Raw genomic sequence first — 24,387 nt, forward strand, 5'->3', positions numbered from 1 at the left:
CACAAGAAAACAAGTGGTTTTGTTAAGAGAAGTATCCAAAGAATCGGGGAGTACAGATGAGAGAAGCTTGCTTTTGAGTCAAGTAGAGGCTTAATCCAGGAGTGGGGCCAACTCGTCTCCACATCACACAACATGATGTCAGTGTCTGTTTACAATTTCCAAAGGACAAACAGGATGGTATTTCTGCAAAAGAATTAATGAATACTAATTGGGTCTTAGAAATGACAATTCATAGAAACCAGAGTGAACATTCCTGTCTCTGAGGTGGTCTTTTTCTGAATTTAAAGACTTTATACTAAACACACACAAAAACCCTGAATGTTTTCAAGGCTAGTAGAGCTGCTGACCTGGAGTTTGTTGATTGATTTGACACAATTTCTTTTGACCTGTATTGTGATTTTTAGGTTGGTTCAGTTGGCACAAACAGTGAGCAGCTCTCACATATGACAACAGACAAATTGAGCACAAACTTCCTAGGTAGTTCGGACCCATCTCCATCTTTGGGCTTATTGAATGCATGTGACTCAGTCTCATTTACTGCAATTAATTTGATAAATGTAGTGCAGCCGGCTCCAGTTTTGCGGGTCAGTCAGGTGCTCTCAGCAGGCCTCAACCTTAGCACTCCTATTCTGCAATGCACATCTGCAAACTTGTTTGCTTTTCTCTTCTGGAACCAATCCATGCAACCATTCAGATAAAGAGAGAGAGAGAAAGAAAATAAAGCAGGCAAAGGATGTTGCTGTATCACCTCACTCTTCTGATTGTTTGCATGCTAGAAATGACAAGTGAACACAGGCATTGACAGCAGTGAGGATGAGGAGCAAGACCAGCAGTCTCCAGGGAATGGCAGTGGGCCCTTTGCAGGGGTATTGTCCACAAGAGGTGCCCAACAATTTTTGTAAATAGCCCTGTGATCTTCAGATGAAGGACAGTATAATAATTTAATTAATAAAATAATATGTAAATAATACTGCTGCCGCCAGCCCTGACTGGCACTTTCAAGCATCTGTTGAAGTAGGCGCTTGCCTTCAAGGCCCAGCTGCTGCACATGGTTTCTCTCTCTTTGCCTTTGAACAATGAAGAATCCTGCATTCCTTGAAAGGAGAGAGGACATGCTACCCTTGTAGGATATCATGTGTCAGAAGGGAAATAAACAGATATTATTATTGCAAAAGGCAAATGCAGTTGGAGCAAACTTTATTGCTTGTGCATCCAAGCTTTCAGTTAACCTCATCTCTGATTTAAATATTGTCCCATGCCGTTCCACTTTCAGCTTTGTTAAATTGGAAGAGAATGTGTTAATCCAGACATAAAGCCACAATCCTCTTATACTAAAGTAGCCCCATTAAAATAAACTCTACCAATTTTGAGCAATAAGAGGATAGTAACTCTGGGAACAAACTTCAGTGAGTTAATAGTCCTAGAACTGGCCACTCAAGAAGCAGTCTAGTATGTTTCTTTCTTATCCAATCTCATGTATTTACTGTATTAGTTGTCACAGAAGTCTCCATGGTGAGCCCTGACTTCTTTGCCATGCTAGGATCTGGATTACGGCGATGGATTCTATTTATTATTTATTGTTCTTTCTAATAGCAAACTCAGGTGGTAAGTGCCGACAGAGATTGAGCTAAAACAAGGGCATTAGAAAATAACATGGAGTGGTATGAGCATCCTCAGGGGAATCCGAAGTACAAAACATTAAAGGGGAACCCACAAAAACCAGCTGAGTGAGGATCGTACCAAAGAATGTTGAGTGTTAATGGAAGGAGGAAACCAGAAAACTGGGGGTTATGGGAAATTGATTACTCTGCTTGAACTCTTTATGCTCTCATACAGGAGGGCATAGCTTGCTGACAGAAACTCTAGAAAAGAAGAGCAATACTGCCAAAAGGTGAGATTACACTGTAACACCAAAATCCATATTAGGGAAATAATTTTATCATCAAATAGAATCATAGAATTGTAGTGTTGGAAGGGACTAAGAGGGTCATCTAGTACAACTGGCTGTTTTCAACTCTTTGTCAGGCTAGATGGTAAATAAGAAATTTAGATGCGTGTGCAACTAAATTTACAAACTAAAGCAAAAATACAGCAGTAGGCAACACATGAAAAAATCCCTAAAGAGCCCGCTTAAATAAAACCAACTGCTGCATCCCATGTTGAGTTGTCAGGGAGCTTTCTGTCATTTTTCTGCACAATCCTGTACACATCTATTCAGATATACAGCTTCAGTCAATAGGATCTACACTCAGGTAAACCTGTATAGGATCGCAGCCTTTAGGCTGTACTTATTTTGATGAGTGTGGATATGCTTTATTTAGTATTTTTTAGGCAGAGGCGGTTAGTTTTGGGTGGCATGGAAGGGCAGTAAATAGTTATTGGATTTATTATTACTGTATTTTTAGTGCCAGGGAAGGGCAGAAGAAGTGCTTAGAATTTCTGCTATAGGTGCCTTGATTTGGTGGGGGTGGGGAGCAAATTGTCTCGATTCGACTGTATTTTTGTTCTCTTACTGCTATTCCTTATTGCTCGGACCTCCAGATGTGGCAAGGGACGTCTCAGCTGCTGGTCTTTTTTGCTGGTTGGTAATTCTAACACACCCAGCTTGGAAAAAATGCAAGTATTTCTATAAAGTCACGGAATATGGAGGGGTTTTGTGTCGTTCTTATAATTTACGTGCCCTGCGTTTGCTGTAAGCCTCGAATATAAACCTCAGAGAACTTAAACGGTGATGGTTTTGTTTTTTTTAACTGTCACGGTTTGGTGAGACGAGATTTTAAAAACGCATTAAGCAAACAAACGCATATTAAAAGAGGCGCATGTGTACAATGTATTCGTATGAAGGCAAGCAAAAACAGAGAAGAAAACAACCGTGAGGGGAGAGAGACCAAGGGGCGCGCCAGTCGCCGCCTCCTGTTCTCAAAGGCAGCCCGCACGGGCCTGTAAAGGGCTCCAGCTCCGCTCTTGGCACGCGCTTCCTTCCTTCCTGGCCGCGCCTCGGTTTCTATGACAACCACGGCCACCTCTTTCCCCCGCTCCCGCCCCTCTGCGTTAAGCGCGGCCCACGACTCGCCTCCGCCAATCACAGCCGGAGAAAGCGGCCGCGCGCCATGTGTGTTGTTATCCCGAGCGCTCACTGATGACGCAATGACGCGAGCGCCAGGCCATAACCCCCCATTTGGGCTTGGGCTGGACCCGGCGCCCACCCCGCCGCGGGCTGAGGTGAGTCGGTGTGGGGCGACTTGGCCGCAGAAGGCACTGAGCTCGACATGGTCTTCTTGCTATTCGGCGTGGTCTTGGCGGGGCCTTGACTCGGGGCGGGGGGGATGTCTTGGGCGCACCAGACCATAGAGGGGCCTGCATTTCTCCCTTGCTCGTGCTGTATCCGAGGCCTGCTTTGCAGGTCCGTCCCCCCCGCCCCGGCCTGGCGTGGAGCTTGAGGGCTTTCGCAGTGCGCCTCTGTAGTCCTTCCGTTTGCCCAAAGTAGCACTTCAGGCTGCTCCTCTTTGGCATTCGTAGCTCTTTCCCCCGTCAGCCTCAAAGCTCTAGTAGGGCAGCGCCTGTCCTTAGAATTCGAGTAAGCAAAGAAGGAAGATGCTTTGGTGCTGACTGTGCTTAGTCCCGTTAAGTTGGTGTCACCATAAGGTCAAGGAAAGGGAATTGTTTATCTCTTAAATAAAGGAAGCTGCGTTGTGCTAGGTAAGACCATTTGTCCGTTTAGTCCAGCATTGGCTACTCCAGCATTTCCCAACCTAGTGTCCTCTTAACTGTTTTGAGCTCCCAGTTCATCACCCACAACCAGCTTAGCCAATGGTCAGAGATGATGGGAGTTGCCCTACAGCATGCGTAAGCACACATGTTCTCCATTGCTTGTAGCAGTTGTTCTTCAGGATGTGAGGCATAGGTCTTTCAAATCACCTGCTCCCTGATCCTTTTACCTGAAGATTTCAAGTACTCCGTCTTGGATCACCTTCCTGCAAAGCATGTGCTGGAGTTTTGGTTCCTCTCTGATTGGTCTGCCATTAAGTAGTTTGGGAGTATTATTCACTTCTATAGCTTGATGCTGGTAGAATTTAGCTCTGGTTGACTGTTACCTGAAAACTCTTGAGTGTAGTGAGAGAGAATGAATGGGAGTAAATATGGCTTGCTACTGTTTCTTAACATATCTGGCCCTCACAGGAAATCAAGTGAGCTTCCATACATGCATCGTATACAGAATTGCTGCCCTGTTTATGCTTGTAGAAAAAAAGGTGGAGGAGGATTAAGTATAGGCTTCAGTGTTGTGTGGGTGCACATCGGTTTTCTTCAACATGCAAGAGGAAGAATAGGTTGTCAATGTATAAAACAGAAAAACAAGGGTGAAAAACAGCTTGTTACTTGTGACTGAAGTTTTCTTCCTACATGATTACTCCTTGTCTAATCTTGTCTTGAAAGCTTTAAAAATATGTGCCGTGGAATAAAACTTGTTAAGACTGTTTACAGAGAACAAGGGTTTTAATGGGCACTTCATTTTCTTGTGTTCTCATAGCAGCTTGAAACATGCTAAAATTTCATGGTACACATGGTCAACACCTGACTCCTGTGGTACTCTTGTAAACTGCCCTTTCAAAAATAGTCTCTCTCAGAGGAGCAGGGCAGTGGCCATCTCTTAGACTGTCCTGTGGCAAGCAAGATTTGGGAGGCACATGTGCTGAATAAATATGAAGGGTGTTATCTGCATGGTTACGGTATAGTAAAGTTGCACTGGTAAAGTAATTGTACACCTGATCTTTAAACCTTAAAATTATGCATTATTGGCTTTTGTAATAAGTGCTGACGCACAAGAATTACCTGCACTTGAAGAAGTAAGAGAGGCCTGGACAAAGCCTGGTTTCCATGGAATTTGAGTGAAATTGATCCAGGGTCTGTGAGTGTCTTCAGCTTCATAGGTAACCTATAATTTGGGTGCAGATGCTCATGAAATGTGAGCACTTCATACCTGTGAAGTGATTCTGGTGACTTTCTCCCTTTCTCACAATATCTCTGCACATTTTTGGATGCAATTAATTAACTTACAGGTTTTCCTCTACTGGAGATTGTATTAAGGAAGCTCTAGCCAACTGGTTTTGGGAGGACTTGGGTTGATATATTGAAACAGTTTGAACTGTATATGTACTAAAAGTTATCTTGAGATGCTCAGAATTGTTGGATCATTTTATTTTTAACTTGATGGAGTTAGCACAGAACTAAGAAGGTCCGAGTCTTGGCTTATCAGTGGAAGTACTGATGTTGTGGCATTTCTTCCTTTGGTTTCATGACAGAGCTGTGGTTTAAAGCACACTTCCACTCCCCCTTCCTAATTAAATTTTCTGGGAAGCCAAGTCTCCTGAGTCATAGTAGAGATAATTTCCAAGTGATTGAATAAGCAGGAGAAAGAATTGAGGTTATTAATATGGTTCAACTCAGACATCACACAGAGGTATGGTTTGTGTCAGTCTTCCTCCAAGCTGGTGTCTTCCAGATGTTTTGGACTACAATTCCCATCAACTCCAGGGATGGTGGAAGTTGTATTCTAATGGGTGCCAGGCACTAAAACCTGAATTAAGCTTATGTGCAGAAAGGAAGGGGGCATTTATGGAATAAATATAGTATGCTCGATAATAGAGTGATGTTGGACAGAAATTAAGTGGTTACCAGCTGTAATGTAAAGGTTGAGCAATAAATTACAATAAGTTACAATAAGTTACAATAAGTTACAATAAGGATTTGCTGAGTTAAGAATTTGAACTGGAATACAAAAGGAGGAGGTGAGAGGAGGTCTGGGAAATAAGTTAATGGAAATAAGTAATGGAAATTGTATTTTTTTAAAAAAGACTGTATTTTTGTATTTTTGTTATTTTTTGTGTATTTTCGTTTTTGTATTAATCTGGAAACTTTAATAACTATTTTTTTAAAAAAAATAAATAAATATAGTATGCTCATCTCTCTCTCTCGCTCTCTTTCCACTCCAGCTTCCTGGGATGTCGTGGAGATTGGAATTGTTCCAGACATGCTTGCTCTGGTGTTGCTCTGGGAGAACACCTTGATGGATGATTAGTACCATTCAGTGATGGGCTGTGGGACTAGCAAAGTACTTCCTGAGCCTCCCAAGGATGTTCATTTGGATCTCGTTAAAAAGGTGGAGCCATATACTGGTTATAAAACTGACATATATAAGCACTTCATCAAGGGTGATGGAGATGCCATCAAATCTGCTATCCCTTCTCCTCCTCGTCACACTAACCCACATGTGGAACAGGCAGAGCCTCGCAAGAACAGAGTGGCAAAGTACCGTGCAAAATTTGATCCCAGAGTGACAGCCAAGTATGATATCAAAGCCCTGATTGGCCGAGGCAGCTTTAGTCGTGTAGTACGGGTGGAGCACAAGGCTACCAAGCAGCCGTATGCAATCAAGTTAATAGAGACTAAGTACCGTGAAGGAAGGGAAGTGTGTGAGTCAGAGCTGTGTGTGTTGCGTCGTGTTCGGCACACCAATATCATCCAGCTCATTGAAGTGTTTGAGACTCAGGAGCGTGTCTACATGGTGATGGAATTGGCCACTGGAGGGGAGTTGTTTGACCGAATCATTGCCAAAGGTTCCTTCACGGAAAGGGATGCTACCCGAGTGCTGCAAATGGTGTTGGATGGAGTTAAATACTTACATACATTGGGCATAACTCACAGGGACTTAAAGCCAGAGAACTTGCTCTATTACCACCCAGGCATGGATTCTAAAATAATGATCACAGACTTTGGGCTGGCGAGTGCTCGAAAGAAGGGAGACGACTGCTTAATGAAGACTACCTGTGGGACACCAGAGTATATTGCCCCAGAGATCTTGGTCAGAAAGCCCTACACAAACTCAGTAGACATGTGGGCACTGGGTGTGATCTCATACATCCTACTAAGTGGGACTATGCCTTTTGAAGATGACAACCGCACCCGCTTGTATCGGCAAATTCTGAAAGGAAAGTACAGTTACTCAGGGGAGGTGAGTGTGTCAAGGTTCCAGCAAGGGAGTTGCCTGTTGTGCCAGTGTATTCTATGATGGTCTGAAATCTCTGGTCTCTACAGGAAACACCCTCATCCTTAAATCTTGAAGCCTACTGCAACCCTGGTCCTTTAAAAGCTACTGCTTTCAGAATATATAGTGTATGTTTTTTTGTTTCAGAAATTAGGCCCCCTTTTGCACAAAATGTCTTACAAGAAACAACAACAATGAGGTTGTCTGGGTGAAAGCAAAAGTAACAAGTGATTTCCAAGCAGTGGGAATCTCTGCCCCTGCTAATGGGAGGTGGTAAGGCCAGGCTTTTTCAGAAATGGAATTGAGAGTCATTTATCCATTTTTTGGAGATGTATTGCATTTCCTCTAAAGAAAAAAAAATCCTCTCAAAATGGTTTGCAAAGAAGAAAAATGTAAAAGAAGTATTAAACTAATACAGTGGTGCCTCGCAAGACGAAATTAATCCGTTCCGTGAGGCTCTTCGTATAGCGGTTTTTTCGTCTTGCGAAGCAAACCCATTGACAGCTTAGCGGATTAGCGCTATTAGCGGTTTAGCGGCTTTTAGCGCATCAGCTGATAAGCGGCTAAGGCTTAGGAAAAGGGGGGGGAAAGGGGAAAAAACCCCGCAGGAACTCGCAAGACATTTTCGTCTTGCGAAGCAAGCCCATATGGAAATTCGTTTTGCGAAGCGCCTCCAAAACGGAAAACCCTTTCGTCTAGCGGGTTTTCCGTCTTGCGAGATGTTCGTCTTGCGGGGCACCACTGTACAAAAATTCTTATTTTTCTTACATAAATTAACATTATTTAACATTTTAGCATTGGAATGGTTGGCTTTTAAGCAGTTTGGGAGGCCTCACTCCTTTGGAAGATAGAAGAATGCATGGGAGCTCTGCCAAGTCTTTACAACAGCTTCAGATGGGATGAGTTGAAAAGCCATTCCCCTCTAGGAGTCTGCCTGTCCTCAGGAAAGATGGAGCTAAATCTAACTTCTGAGTCTTGTCTGGTGCTGTTCAAAAGACCAGTGGACCCTCCAGAAGTTGTTGGACACCAGCTTCCATCAGCTCTGACTAGCATGGCCAATGGCCAGGGCGAATGGGAGCTGTTGTTTAGTAATATTTGGAGAGGCTCACATTCTCTGGAGAGGCAATGCTTTAGAGGCTATTTCTAGGAGGTGCTGGCATGTATCAATTAAATTTGTCATTGTACTGCTTTGGTCTGCTTCATTGTGTGTCTTATGGTTATAGAAAGAAGAATATATGAATGTGGAGATAAGTTCTATACTTCCTTCAATAAGTTACACTCAGAAATAGAAATAATTCAACTATTGCCCCTAGTGGCATCTCAGCAAGAACTGAGCCAAATGTTTTATATATGTAAGAGAGCAATTTTTCAGTCGGGGGTTGAGATGTGACAGTAAAATAACTGACTGAAAAACAAACGAGGTACTTGCTAGTTCTCAGGCTGTGATGACATTTCAGTAATGGATGAAGAGTCCTTTTTATATTATTTGGGGTGTAATGTTCTAGATGCTAAATCAGGATATAAGTTGCTTTTGAAAACATTGAGGCAATTTTCATGGCTGTGCAGGTTTTGATAAGTCTTCCAAATAATGTGCAGTTGGTCACTCTTTGATTTGACTTGTAGCTTCTGTATGTTTGTGGCTGGGTTGTGTCAGGCAGTCAGATTTCACAAGCAAGTAGGTAACCTACAGTAAGTAGGCACCCCATTTATATTCTGTAGAGTAGTAGTAGTAGTTGTTGTTGTTGGTTATTTTGCCATGCCTGTTTTGCTTCCTGTAGACCACAGCCAGTGAATCCAGATGATCCAACTAGTTTCTCTATTCGTGAATTGTGAATGAATCTGACAGCTGCTGTGTCCTGGCACTGATTTAAGCAACATGTTTCACAGTGTTTAGGAATGAGTGATAATCAATGGAGAAGTAGGTCAAAGAACTGATAGCGGGTGGTAGGCTCCCAAGCTCCCACAACCCCCGCCCCCCCCAATAATGGGTGTCTTGAAGAAACCATGCTTCGGCTAACCTGATAAATCTTGGAGAATCAGTTTTCTTCTTCTTATCTTTTCTGGTGTAATGGGAAGAAATCAGCCATAAGCTTGTTTTATCACTGGCCTTCCAAAAACAAATTAAGAGAACTTTTATTACACAGAAATCCTTTAAAACTGCACTGGATGCAGCTGTGGCAAACTGAGTGTAAGACTGAGAATGCGGGAGAAAAAGGCTGCTACAGAAAGGCCCCTACCCCCCTTTTTTAGCTTTAACTCTGTGAAATGAGCACACTTTTATCTGACAGTGGCACTCCCAAGAGGCATGTCTGTGGAGATCCGATCATAGAGTTATAGATTCGCCTGCAGTGACCCTCTGGGCTAAAGCATAAGAAATGTGCTTTTGAACCAGGGAGGAGAGTGTTTGCTAACATAGGCTCTCATAGAATTTCACAGGCAGAGAACTTGCATCATAGAAGAATCCAAAAAAGGTTAGATGTTTTTCCTTCTCTTCCTATCCCCAAAAGAAAAGGTGTACTTTCCAAGACAAGGCTTGCCTCAAATGCTGAACTGAGATTGTGGAGTCCTATTGAGAGAGAGTGCAAGAAGATCAAACGCATCCATTCTTAAGGAAATTAGCCCTGAGTGCTCACTGGAAGGACAGATCGTGAAGCTGAGGCTCCAATACTTTGGCCACCTCATGAGAAGAGAAGACTCCCTGGAAAAGACCCTGATGTTGGGAAAGATGGAGGGCACAAGGAGAAGGGGACGACAGAGGACGAGATGGTTGGACAGCGTTCTCGAAGCCACAAACATGGGTCTGACCAAACTGCGGGAGGCAGTGGAAGACAGAAGTGCCTGGCGTGCTCTGGTCCATGGGGTCATGAAGAGTTGGACACGACTAAACGACTAAACAACAACATTGAGAGAGAGAGATGTGAAAGCTGATATTCAGGCTGACTTGTGAAGTATTTCCATTTTCTTTATGAGAAATGAAGAGAGCTTACAATTTGGGTTCTTTTCCTGGAGCAGAGTGTCTGTTTTCAAGAGGCTAGTAGGCAATTGATGGGAAAGCTATACCTTAATAGCTCATTTAGGTCCTGCTGACCTCAACTACTCTAATTATCATTCTCTGGCTCCTGATGGTATAGAGTTGATGGCAAAGGCATGGCGTTTAAGTCAGTCTGGGGATATGTGACTTGGCAAGCCCTTTTGATGATGTTAGCTCCCTAGGTAAGGGTTACAATGCTTATCGAAGCTGGATCAGTACAGCCTATCCATCAGGAACTAATTGTGTTCTCTCCTGCCTCCCTGCTCCCTGCTGCTCTTTCTTTGCTTTATCAGGGCTTTGCTAAATAAGCTGAAGGAGCTAGTTTTACTGTCAAAAATCCTACAGGTAACATAGCAGAAAACTTCTTCTGTTCTAGTGTTTCAAATAGAGAGGAGAGTTCACATGCTTTTCAGAAATGTATCCTGTCACTCTTTTGCATTTCTGATTTGATGCTAACAAACTAGAAGGCTTCCAACTACTTAAAAGTTGGAATTCAAGGGAGAAGTAGCTATTTGCAACTTGGCATAATATGTGGAGTACAGGTACTGGAGGCTGTTGGCCTGTGGGGAAACTTAGTGCTTGGGAGCTGGTGTAGTGTAGAGGCTGATGTATAAATCAGGAAGTCCCAGCTTCAAATGTCACCTCTACCTTGAACTCATTAAGCTGCTTTAGGCAAGTTACTTTCTCACGGCCCTGGTTCTCCCATCTACAGTATGTGGGATAAAAACGCAGACTTAGGATTGTTGTAAAAATTACTGGAAAATATACATGGAACCAAGGACCTTATACCAAGTCAGGTGGTTGTTTTACTCAGTATTGTTCACAATGATTGGCAGGCAGTCTCAGGCAGGATTTGTTCCCAGCTCGACCTGGAGATGCTGGGTATTGAACCTGGGACCCTTCTGCATGCAAAACAAATGATCTACCTCTGAGTTATGCCTACTTCTTCTTGAAAGCACTTTGCCAATGTTAAAGTACTAAGACTTGCAACAAAATGTTGCAGTGTATCATCACCTTTGTAGAGGAGTGCTCCTCTTCAAGGTTCCAATCAGCCATGTCTTCCACCTTGATTTTCCATCTTTTTGGTCAGGAGATTATCTCCGCAGAATCTTTGCTGCTGTTAGTGCCCCTGCTGAGTCAAGATCAAGATGTCCTTTGGTCACAACAGTGGCAATGCTCAGGCCAGAGTCTGTTTCTGTTTCTAGTTGAATGCTACCATGTCATGCATCACCACAGTTCCCCATACCACTGCCATCCTGTTCCCCAAGCTCAGGTCACTATTCATATCATCTGGAATGATTCCCTCTCTTCCTACCGTTTGTTTTGAAACAGACAATGTAGTGCTGTAGAGAGTTACAGTCCTGGCAAGCTCTGAGTAATATTTGCAATAGTGCATGGAGCCTACGTTTGACAGAGTGGCAGGCAAACAGTTAGTTGTTTTACTATTATGTTCACCCATAATGGAAGCCACTAGCTGCATGTCATAAGAAGAGGAAAGAGTCCTGTTGGATAAGGCCAAAGGCTCATTTAGTCTAGCATCCTATTATCCCAGAAGCAGGATATGAGTGCAGCATCACTCTCCTTACTTGTGACCTAGCAAGCTGTATTTAGAGCCTTCAACAATGAAGACAGAACATACCTATCATGGCCAATAGTCACTTATTAATTTATCTAATCTTGTTTTAAAGCCATGAAAGTTGATGGCCACCAATACATAATTGTGGGAGTGAATTCCATAGTTGAACTATGCCCAGTGTGAAGAAGTACATTGCTTTTCCTGTGCTGAATCATACAACATTCAGCTTCCATTATGAGAGAGGGAGAAAAAGTTATCTCTATCCAATTTCTCCAACTATGCTGCCATGCATCTTAAATGCTGTCAGTCTGGCCTCAGTGGCTCAGCCTTTCAGCAGCCCCTCCTAGAAGGCATCATAAGAGTTGACTGGTACTCCGGCAAATAATTTTTGCATAGAACAACTTGGAAGTTTGTTGAAATAAATTGCATCATTTTTGTATCTTCATTTCTACTTGCCCCCACGTTCTTTGGTGCCTTTCGCTTGAACTGCTGCATTCTCAAATTCTTCCGTATATTGTTTGTGTTTCCTGGCTGCTCTGTCTCTGTGCTTGTTGTCTTAGATCCAGAACATTGTAGTGGTTAGAGTGTCAGGCTAGGAGTGGGGAGAATGGAGTTGAAATTCTCACTGAGCCATGAAGCTCACTGAGTACCCTTGAGCCAGTCAGTTACTACCACATTTTTTGCTCTATAAGACTCACTTTTTCCCTCCTAAAAAGTAAGGGGAAATGTGTGTGCGTCTTATGGAGCGAATGCAGGCTGCGCAGCTATCACAGAAGCCAGAACAGCAAGAGGGATTGCTGCTTTCACTGCGCAGCTATCCCTCTTGCTGTTCTGGCTTCTGAGATTCAGAATTTTTTTTTTCTTGTTTTCCTCCTCCAAAAACTAGGTCCGTCTTGTGGTCTGGTGCGTCTTATAGAGCGAAAAATACGGTATTTCTTTTGAACCTAGCTGACATCTGAAGAGCATTACAAAGATTATTATTAAATTTTTATACTGCCCTTCATCTGAATATTACAGGGCAGTTTACATTATAAAAACACAAAAACACATACCATAAAAAGAAAATAAAACAATGCCTGCCATCGATGGTTTAAAAGACCCTAGATTGTTTAGGAGAAGAGGGATGTTTTTGCCTGACACCTAAAGATAGTAACAAAGGTGCCAGGCAAGGCTCCCTGGAGAGAGCATTCCCCAAGAGGGGAGATAAAGGGTCGGGGAGAAAACCAGTGTGGTGCAGTGATTAAAAGTGTTGGACTATGACAGTGCAGTTCACTGAGTAAATGTGGGCCAGTCGGTCTGTCAGCCTAACCTACCTCACAGGGGAAGGGGAGAACCATACATGCCATGCTGAGCAACATGGAGGAAGGCAGTATAAAAATTTAACAAATCCTCTTTGCCTTGGCTTTTACTTCAAGATCTACTTTTACTTACTAAAGAAGCCCAGTGGAATCTGCGGGGAGTGTTTTAGAGGACATGTCTAGAGTTACTGGAAGCAAAGTAAGAATCCTGAAAACATACTTTGTAAACTTTCCTGATCATAATTTAAAAAGTGTAGGCTGCATTATCTGTCTTGAAAGAGTGGCTGAAATCTATTGTCATGGATATTTGTTGACTCGCTTGAGTAAATGGTCCACCAACGTCACACCCTCCCCTTCCTTTTGCTTTGTGACTCACACCAGCTTTTATTCTCTGATGAATACCACCTTCAGATGGGATGAGGCTTAAACACCTTGACGCACAATGCACTTTGAAGGGTCGTGTTGCATATTTAGCCTGGAACACGATGTGGTGCATAACAGTTTCTGGTTGACATTAGCTTGGGTTAGTGTGAAATGGAGGCATACAGAATTATAAAAGGGAAAGGGAAAGGAACATAACATAAATATTCAAAGACTGCCTTTGTATTTAAGCTCCTCCTAACACCATAGCATCTGCCTTCTTCCCATTTGACACTCAAGCTTAGCTTTTTGCTATAACTTCACCAAGTCAGCTTCACGGGACACAGTCCAAATAAAATTGGGATATCGTAAATATGTGTGATTTTTTCCTCCACTCCTCAATGCAAAAACATGTTTACTCATGGGAATTGGTATCCCAAACATGTAAGGGCTGTGTGCCATGTGGGGATGCAGGAGGAGCAGTGCAAATAAAGGGACAGTTTTTGCTGATGCCAGTGGGAGAGCATCTGCTTTGCATGCAGAAGGCCTCAGTTTCAGTTTCCAGTATCTCCATGTAGGACTGGGAGAAACCCCTTTCTGAAGCCCTGGAGATCTGGTCCACACATGCAATATTGAGCTGGATGGACCAATGGTATATCAGTGTATGGCAGCTTCCTGTGTTCTTGTGCACAGCCCTAAAAGAAAACTAAACATTCCCAAGTCTCATCTAAAAGCAAGCAGGAATTCAGTGCATGTGCATTGATCCCAATGGAAATTTGGCTTGCCTTTACTAGCAGGGATGTGTGTTTATGATGTTATGGTATTATTATTATTACCACATTTATTTATTTATTTATTTATTTATTTATTTAGTTATTTATTTATTTATTTATTTATACCCTGTTTTTCCCCTGACAGAGATTCAAGGCAGCTTACAGATAAAATATCGTGCAGTCAGATATTTTGGTGCTAAAAATATTTATACTTTAAACATCAACTTTAGGCAGGCAGTTTGCCACTTTAACTTTTGTACCCACTTGTCAATCCATAACTCCCTGGATGGCTTACTACAACATATTCATAGCATATAACAAGAAAATATAGCCATAATAATAAAGTGCTGCAATCCTGTATTGACTTACCTGGCAATAAGCTCCACTGAACTCCACTGCGTTTTCTTTTGAGTAGGATTGAACTATCAATGCCAGTAAGAGCCCAGAAAATTGAAAGTGATTTTTCTTTGACCCCCTCCATCACATTTGGCACTGTTACAAAAACGGTCCTGACTTTGGTAGACTTCCACCACACTTTGATAGTAGGGGCATTCAAGAGGTGGCTGATTGTAACAGGAGGGAGCAGGAGGTCTTTTGGTTAATGCTTTTTCTCCATACATCCCTATAAATGACTGCACAGTTCTTCTGAGTCTTCTGAGGATTTGACTTTCCTGCAATAGTTACAGAAGAATGTTCCCAGCAGGAAACTAACCCAACTGAGACTGTAAGGTTGTTTCTTTCTTTCCATTGACTGATATACAGTATTTGATTTTCTTTTTGAAATTTGAAAGGTCTGAATGCCTGTTTCAAAGGATTATTCATTCCAACTCCCTCCTTACCTATAGAAAGGGTGCTCGGAAGGTAAAATTCAATCTGATGCTTTCCATGCTTGGCCACACTGGCTGCTTCAAACATAACATGATGAATGAAATACATTCAAAGACACCAGACAGCACAAATTAGAGGGCCCTTTGAAAGAGGTGTTTCACTTTCCTTGGTCCACTTTGTGCTTTTTTGGCTGGATGTGAAGATTTGGCTGTCTCCTTGGATGGTGCTTTGGAAGCAACTTTTGGATTTTTAAGATAGTCTTCCTAGTGGTCTTATTAGAACCACCCCCACCATGTGTGAGATGCATTAAATGTTGCACATATTTCCCACAGAGGCCTAAAATTGTGCGTATGTACAAGAATGAACAAACAAATCAATGAAAATTCTGACTGGAATAAATAGAGGCTAGAAAATTCAGCTTTTACTGAGAAGAGGAACTGTTTTTAAGTGCACCTGAGAGTTCTGTCTCCTGGAAGAGAAGAGAAATCCATTTACAGAGGAATGTGCTCTTGCGTCCCAGATGAAGAGAGCATTGAGCGAGTATGGGTGAAGGCTGCATGTGACCTGAGGGGCCTCTACTTAAGAGACAGAGTGTTCTGGTCTCTCTCTCTCTCCCCCCCCTTTCTTTCTTTCATTTTTTTTCTTTCAAGACGGAGGAACATTGAAAAGAGCCTGAAATAGGCTGTCTCCATGCCTGAGGTGGAACGTTGAGGTCAGCCTGACAAATGCACACTCTATGATGAGGCTCAGAAGCCTTTTTTGCTCTGCCTCTTTTTCTTATCTCCTACACCTGACCTTAATGCAACTGTTCATCTCAGGCAGAGGTAGCCAACGTGGTGCCCTTCAGTTGCTGTTGGGTTACAACTGCCGTTATCCCTGACCATTGGCCATGCTGGCTGGGGCTGATGGGAGTTGGGGATCCAGCAACATCTGAAGGGCATCATATTGTCTATCTGCAGTGCTGATGTAGTTGACGTGGTTTTGTGCTGAGCTGTGTGGCTAACTAACTGGAACAGTGGTAGAAACTTTTGCAGAATTAGAAACTCGTAGCAATGGTTACCTAGGGTGAGTGCAAATCTGCTCGAAGTAACCAGATATCCTGTAGTAAAGATGTTTCTTTGGGGAAGGGGAGAATGGACCTATATTTGGACCTGTATTGCAAGCTGAATTTGACACTTCTCATTGTCAGTTTCTATGAATTACTAAGCATCTGTATTGTTTTCTGTAAAATGTCCACTTTCCATTATGGTGCATTAATTATAAACTTCTTTGAGTCTCCAGGAGAGTATTTTTCTCAAAAAACATTGGTACCTCGGGTTAAGCACTTAATTCGTTCTGGAGTTTCGTTCCTAACCTGAAACTGTTCTTAACCTGAAGCACCACTTTAGCTAATGGGGCCTCCTGCTGCCGCTGCGCCGCTAGTGCGATTTCTGTTCTCATCCTGAAACAAAGTTCTTAACCCAAGGTACTATTTCTGGGTTAGCGGAGTCTGTAACCTGAAGAATCTGTAGCCCGAGGTACCACTGTAAAGTGAAATAGTTTGAAAATCACACATCAAACACTTGTTTGAGATGGAAGTGAGTTCCTTGAATAATACTGGGACAAAACTAGTATTGCATTTGTTAAAATAAAAGTGATTATTTAGAGAACGTGGAGAATATCAAATCAAGCATACAAATGCACACACTCACAAAGCTTCTAGCTCTGATTTAAATGTGACAGAATGCACAGTACACATTGTAGTTTATTTGCCTTCTGAAGGTGCTCAGTCCATTTAATAAAATGAGAGGGATAGTCTCCCATCAGAATAGAGTGAAGACTTCTTCTGCAGCATGAATCCCCTGAAGAGTAAAGAGGCTATCTCAGTTGTTGCATCCCTTTTAGACTTATTTGTTCACCGTCTTGACATCATAAATACATAGTTTCAACAGACCGTTAAAATATTTTGGGCTTGGGTCCCTTTTGACACAAGCCTGATTTGCCATGCTTAAAGAGAGAGCGAAATATGTTGGCCTTACGTCACAACTGACTGGCAAGTTGTATAAGTAGAGGACAGCAAAGTTGGGCTATAATGCAAATAATTCCATCCCCCCCCGCCCTCCGTCACAGGGCATTGCAAAACCTTGTGAATAACCAAAGTAAACATTCCTGTAAAACTAAAAAAAGAAAGAAACCAAACTAGTTTAACTAATAATGCATGTTTCTTTTGGTCACAGTGGGAACCCACTGAATCCACCAGGCAATATGGTGAATCTATTCAGCTGCATATGGAGCCAGCAGAAGAGCCGTTCTTTCTGCCATACTAAGTCCACACATACAATGCAATTCTTTGGTGACCTAGAGGCTTTTTCTTGCCATTTACACCAGAAGGAAAGTTTCTTCCTTTTCTAATACAATATTTTTATCTTATAAAATACACAAAATCTTATCATAAATAAGTAAATATACAATAGATTATCTTGATACATTTGTCAGGAATATAAACTGATGGAAGTATCCAAAAGACTCAACATCTGTAAATTATTACAAATATTCTGCTCCTCAGAAAATCATGTATAAAACTGTTGTTACATTAATATTAAAATTTCTAAAGATTTATACATTCTCAGAAAAATGTTGCAACTGTGCCTTCTATTTCTGGGAGCCAACATGGTGTAGTGGTTAAGAGCGGTGAACTCATAATCTGGTGAACCAGGTTTGCTTCCCCGCTCCTCCACATGCAGCTGCTGGGTGACCTTGGGCTAGTCACACTTCTCTGAAGTCTCTCAGCCTCACTCACCCCACAGAGTGTTTGTTGTGGGGCGAGGAAGGGAAAGGAGATTGTTAGCCACTTTGAGACTCCTTAAGGGGAGTGAAAGGCGAGATATCAAGTCCAAACTCCTCTTCTTCTCTCCTCAGCTTTTGATATCATCAATCATGGCATCCACCTGGGAGATGGGCTTCAGGGGCACTGTTCCGCCATGCTTTCAATCTTATCTCCACGGCTGGTTCCAGAAGGTAGCATTGGATGAGTGCTCCTTAGCCCCTTGGATTTTGAGTTATAGGGTGCCACAGGACATAATAATGTCTCCGGTGCTATTTAACATCTACATTAAACCATTGGGAGCATTCATTAGGAGTTTTAGAGTAGTGGTAGGCAACCTAAGGCCCAGGGGCCGGATGCAGCCCAATTGCCTTCTAAATCTGGCCCATGGACGGTCCAGGAATCAGTGTGTTTTTACATGAGTAGAATGTGGTGGGCTAGATGAAGGCTGCTCCTTTTCTGTGGAATAGCATTCCTTGTCAATATATGGCAGGTGCCCATTATCTGCCCTTCCCAAAAACAACTGAAGACTTTTTTGTTCTGACAAGCTATCCCAGCTGGAGAAATCCAACTCTTCTGAAAGCTACTAAAAGCAAAGCCATTTTCAACAAATCTATTAGTCTTTGTATTGATATAGACATAACAAACCCAATCAGTTTATTTTTCAACTCTTTTATAGTTGAAACCTTATTTAATCTCCAGCTTTCATCAAAATTTATTGTAGCTGCCATAACTACATGCACTGTAAGTTGAGAACCTACATTTTACTACATTTAACACAAACTAAGAGCAACTGTTACTGTAAAGACAAGAAGGTTTATTGAACTCTTCCAAAAACCAAGCAGACCTTCCCACCCTGCTTGCTCAAATATGTCTCTTATCATTCTGTCCAAGCTCTGGTTTATGTTTACTTTATTCCCACCACTCCTTGTGTGGTCCAGTCTTTCTGAGAATTGGTAGCTTTCTCTGTCCCTCTCCTCCTTTCCCTCCTGCAGTTCTGGGAGAGTGCCAGTCTGGAGTCCCCAAACATGCTTCCCAATTAGTTATTTGTTTGGACCTAAATTCTTTTCTGGAAGAATTGTGTGGTTCTGCTAAAACCTGAGAATCAGCTCAAGCAACCAATCAAGCATTGATTGGTTAAATGGTAAGCTGTTCAGACAGTTGGTTATGGGGAGGAAGCTTCCCGCTGTCAGCTGTTTGTAGCACCTGCTGATACTGGATTTGCCGGCCCAGCTATATAGATTCATGCCCAGTGGCTTGTAGCTTGCAGAGTTCCCATACTGTGGCATGCTGCACATGAGGAACGTCTCTCCTGGGGGAGCCTTTATTTTGAGATATTTCAGGAGATTGATTTCCAGAGTGATTGGGAAACTAACTTACAGCTGTATTATCCTAGACCAAAGGGGGTTCAAATCTTGTAGAGATTGCATGATGAGTACAATTCAAGAGATTTGTCTAGTTACGTGTCTGTCATCTTGAACTTTCTGAGATATATGGAGTGACATTCCTAGTGACATCCAGATCTGATAATGGCTTAACTGCTTGCCAGTACCCACTTAAAACTAGGCAGCACAAAATTTCCTTTATATTGTTCATTTATCAAGGAACACCAGTGGATACATCTGGAGACCTTCATGGTCTATTTTTGCATGATGTGTCAAGTCACCAGACTCTTCCTGTAGACCTGGATTTGCCAACCTCTTTGAGCCTGTGGGCGCATTAGCAAACCAGAAAAATGCTTGAGGGCACCACACACATGCCACAACTCTTCCTCCCCGACTGTAGGGCCTCTAAAATTGTCCCAATGTCACAATTAGGTTTCAAAAAAGGAGTCTTATTAGCCAGATGTAATTTCCGTGGGAGGATGGGACCTTACCATGCACCAGGGAAACCCTCTGTGCCATCGAGCAGTAGTTGTTAGCAGTGATATGTTGCTCTCCTGGCTTCCCAACACTGCATGTCACTGCCAGTTTCTGAAAGGGAGAGGGGCAAGGCATTGGGAGCTTTGATGCAGTGCAGGCACAGTGGTGGAACCAACCTGATGCTACTCCAGGGGAGCAATACTATTAATAGCAGAGCAAGTGACTATGTGTAGGCAGTCAGCTGAATAAACCCATTAGGGCTAGGGCCAACCTAGCCAAGGCCAGTGTTTCTGTTCCCCTTCTTCCCTTGTGGTTCTGTACTCCCCACCCCATCCCATTCCTTGCTATATTGCTGTTTTCACTATTTATGATATTGGTGTTGCTTAATAACTGCTTCAGAAACCAAACATTTAGTTTGGCTGAGCCAGTCCAGTCTCTGGCAAATTTATATATAGTTATCCTTGCCCTGATTTGAGAAATGGGCCACTCTGGTACTCTTGCAGCAGAGAGTCTATTATAGCATTTTAGGCTGGGAGGTGTACGTTTGTGTCTCCACAAATTTTGACTGCATGACTTAGAATCCTGAGAATCTCCTCTCCCTTTTTCTTTAAATGCCTGTTTCCAGCCCTCAAGGTACCAAAGAGAAGCTTGAAAGTGTGTTGGCAATGCCTGTATACTATCAAAAGAAATTGTGGGGAGCAAATGGAAGAGGATTTGCTGTCAGCAGGGTTTCTGTGGCCTACATAACTTCTTGCCTTTCCCCATGACTAGCTGAATAACTTCTATAAATCTTCTAAATTTGCATAGTCTATGCATATTGCAGTATCCAGTATTTCTTGGTGTTGAATTTGATCTACCTTAGACAAGAATTATACCTGCTTTTGGGTTGGTATAACCATGGGTCCTTCTAGCTCAGTTTTGTCAATGCTGGCTGGCAGAGGCTCTCCAGGGTTTCACAGTTTCCCAGCCTTATCTGGAGACATCGGGTATTGAATCCTATGGCACTCAAAGCCAGTGCTCTGCCACTGATCTACAGCCCTTCAAGAGTACAGGGCTGCCATCTGTTTCTGTACTTCTGTGTTGTTAAGAAACACAAGTAACCCAGACAGTACAAAATAAGGGTGGTGCCTGTTGAGGATGGTACCCACCGAAGATGCAGCAATTGTTTACGGCGGCTTTACTTTTTCATTTGAGCAGTGTTTTACAGGGTTTCTGACTGCTTGGCTTGCTCAGGCTTTTGCTGACTACCACCAACTGCCTGGCAATCTGTTTCTCAGGATTCATTAACTTCTTTTCTCTGGTGTGTAGTAAAAAAGTATTTCTTGCTTGAGTGGGTTGATGCATTTAAGCTTGCCTAGTGCTTGGTCTTAAATGTGGCTGCCTTTAGTTGTGCATAGTGTATGCCTGTGTCTTAAGACTCTGTTTCTTAGGATGATGTGTGTCTGTTGTATGTTATCCAATGACCTCTTTTTAACAAGGGGTTTGTGCAAGGGAGACCACGTTGGCTATTTTCATTTGAGAAAACTAGGTTATAGGAGATGATGGCACCAGATGGCCGCATATCCTTAGAGTGCTGTGGATTATTAAAGGGTTTGTCATGCTCTTATCCTTTTTTCCTCCCTCCCGATACTGTCAAGTGCCCATTGCTTAAGATCTGTCATGAGTTGTGTCATCTAAGAGCAGGGGTGGGCCTAATTTCAAAAGCTCTCTGGAAGTGATCAGATCTCTGGCAAGAGTGATCCTATAGGAGAGAAGAAGAAGGGGTGGCAGAAATTAAAAAGGCCAACTCTACCATGTGTGCCTGGATGGATTATCCCCAAGCGAATGCAACTTTCAACAGAAGATAGGTTCCCCATTCCTGTTTTAGAAGCTGTACAGTTCAGGGCCTCAACACACCCTGGTCTGACTTAAGAACTCCTAGGTACCCATACTTTCCTGTTAGATGTTGGTAGGCCCCTCATCAATGGCACAAGAATCTATTGGAAGGAGTACTGGCAATTCTTCTCAATGTCTTATTCATCTTGCTATGCATACAGCTGATCCCACAGTTTTGGTGAGGAAGGCTTATAATTGTGGAAGGGAAAAACCTCTACATTCCTGTCCCTGTTGAAAGCCTGGAGCACACATCATCATAAGATGATAGAGTTGTCCTTCTTCTAGGCTGGGAGATGCCTGTTGTTGCACAGGCAGTCCTGATTCATCCAGCCGATCAGCTCCTGATCCCAGTTTTATTCTTCTTGTTCAGGAATTAGAAGCATGTCCTTGGAAGCCTGCCCTAAGGTCACTGTTGTTGGGGGCTGACACTGTGAGGCCAGAAGTACTGTGATATAATTCTTTCCAGCCCAGATTACATCTGAAAGAATTTTTAAGCTGAACATTAAAACAAGCAATACTTCTGAGTATGGGGACGGGTCAGAGAGGGGCAGTGGTAGTTTCTTCTTTTTTCTCTTAAGAGGCCCAGATAAAGGATAAAGTATTCAAGCTTCTCCTGCTGTTAATGCTGGCTACAGGGAAAATATTGTCCTAGTTCACACAGGAGCCTGTAAACAAGGCTCTGGGTGACTGTAGCAGCAACTAAGGATTCCAACAGCTACTACAGCCAGTTGCAGATAGCCCCCCTCAGTCCTCTCTCATTGTGGCTGCTCACCCTTCCTATGGCAGTAATGCTTGCTTTCTTGCTTCTGCTGGTCCAAGAGGGTGAAGGAAGTAATTGCTTGCTGCAATTTATTGGGAATCCAGTAGCTCTATTTTTATTTTTGCTTCTTTGAATTCTTTGCTTGGAAACCTTTAAGGTGCATCACAGACAGAAGTCACCTGGATCCCCAACTCTTTAATGGATCTCCTCATCTCAGATCAAAATAAACATACCCACTCCAGATGTTTGCCCTTGCCATGAGAAGAGTTTATGAGGAAGTGTGGGCCATTTCTTTTGACTTGGGGTTTTGGACTAACACCCCTAAACTGCACTAAAATGCAAATGTCAGCACAGTTTGCAGTGCCCATTTTGTCACTTACTTTGAAAAGGCCGACAGCAGTATGCCTAGCTCTGATTTGTGATTGAGATGAACAGTCTAGATAATTTTTTGTGTGAGTAAAGTTCAGATTTTAATTTATATTAAGTTGCTGGTCAGCCCATCACGTGCACAGTTAGCTATGTATTGAAATGGCCTCTATGATTTATTTATTTTTAAGCATGGAGAGTAACTGCTAGCTTGGTGCTGAAAGCTCCTTATGGACCAAGAACCTTTGGTCATGTTTTTAAGCTAGATGAGTGGTTCAGATTTTATTTAATCTTTCTTAATGTAAGATTAAAAGCAAGCTTAGAAAGTTCTGGTGGCAAGACCAGCTCCTTGGAAGCTTATTGCAGGATTAGAAGTGTATTTCTTCTTGCTATCCAGAAAGCTCCCTTGTGCTACAACAGACATTAACTCATTTGTCTCACTGTGGAAGATTATAATCCACTTTCCAGTAAAGTAACCCTAGCATTTAGTTCACAGCAGGGCTTAGTGATGAATCGAACTGCCTCCTCAAGAAATCCGAGAGAGTGTGGTGTTACAAAAGTTTCCTTCCTCACAAGCTTCCACTCTATACAAGGCTGTGGTTCTGTCTGCACTACAGACTTGGTGTTGCACAATAAAGCCTTTAATACTGAGCCGAAGGAAATAGACATGTTTCACAACAGCATACAATTAAACTATGGGATTCACTCCAAAGAAGGCAGTGATGGCCACCAACTTGGATGGCTTTAAAAGAGGATTAGACAAATACACAGAGGATAAGGCTATCAGTGGCTACTAACCACAATGGCTTTGTTGGGGGACAGTATTCTTCTGAATTCCACTTGCTGGAAACTGCAGGAGGGGAGAATGTTCTTGTGCTGAGGTCATTCATGCAGGCTTCCCATTGGCATCTGATTGGCCACTGTAACAGAGGCGGTTTTAGGGTAACGAGACTGGTGCGGCACACTGGGTACCATGCTGCAGGGGGCACCACAACAATGCTGTAGAGCAGAGCATGAGAGGCAGGGTGCCACTGAAATTGGAGAGCCCCAAATTCACCACTGACCGTAAGAACAGAGTGCTACATTAGATGGCCTGTTGGTCTGATCCAGCAGGCTCTTATATTCTTTCTTCAATAGTTATCAGCAACTAGAGGACTTGTAGGTCAGTCTCGCTCAGGGGAGCTTGCTGTTGGACTTATAAACAGTATGGCCCCAAATAACAATGTATTATAGGAGAAAGGAAATACAGAAGGAAGACACAGACTGGCTTTGTTCAATGAAATGCAGATACGCAGAATCCATGTGCTCATCTAAACATGTACTTGAGGGCAGCTTTGAGCTGCCATAGGAATATAGGATACAGTAATACCTCCACGAACGTCCGCCTCGTCTAGCGTCCATTCCAGCGAACGTCCACAGCAAACCCGGAAGTACCAGAACGAGTTACTTCTGGGCTTGCCGCATGCGCAGAAGCGCTAAATCGCTCTTTGCACATGCGCAGAAGCGCAAACCGCTCCACTTGCGTGCGCAGATGTGGCACTTTGCCCTGCGTACTTTTCAGCTAGCGGCTCCGGAACAGATCCCAGTCACAAAACAAGGTACAACTGTACATCTAGCTCAGCATCAGCTAGACCAAGACTTATGCTAGACTTATGTAGATTTTTCAGTTTCTTTGTTCTGTATGGGACAATGACAATAAAGATGTATCGTATCGTATCGTATCGTATCGTATTGTCAACCTGGTCCCTACCGCCCACTGGGCGTTTCAGGATTCTAAGTGAGCGGTAGGGGGTTCTATGGCACAAGCTAAATC

The 24,387-nt window shown here is 42.9% G+C and overlaps 1 protein-coding gene across 2 annotated transcripts in view; it reads left to right on the forward strand.

Annotated features, from left to right (window-relative positions):
- Positions 1-3,095: 3,095 nt before the first annotated feature.
- The window catches only part of PSKH1 (protein serine kinase H1), a 30,756-nt gene continuing 9,464 nt past the window's right edge, over positions 3,096-24,387 (forward strand). The window contains exons 1-2 of one of the 2 annotated variants that reach the window (XM_081870516.1): positions 3,096-3,222; positions 5,991-7,009. In XM_081870516.1, coding sequence (XP_081726642.1) covers positions 6,089-7,009 — 921 coding nt within the window. In that variant the 5' untranslated portion in view covers positions 3,096-3,222; positions 5,991-6,088. Of the gene's footprint in view, positions 3,223-3,347; positions 3,700-5,990; positions 7,010-24,387 lie in introns of those variants that run through there. The other variant, XM_081870517.1, reaches the window with a different exon arrangement.

The sequence above is a fragment of the Podarcis erhardii genome (assembly GCF_964252035.2).
Source record: "Podarcis erhardii genome assembly, chromosome: 7".
Lineage (NCBI taxonomy): Eukaryota > Metazoa > Chordata > Lepidosauria > Squamata > Lacertidae > Podarcis > Podarcis erhardii.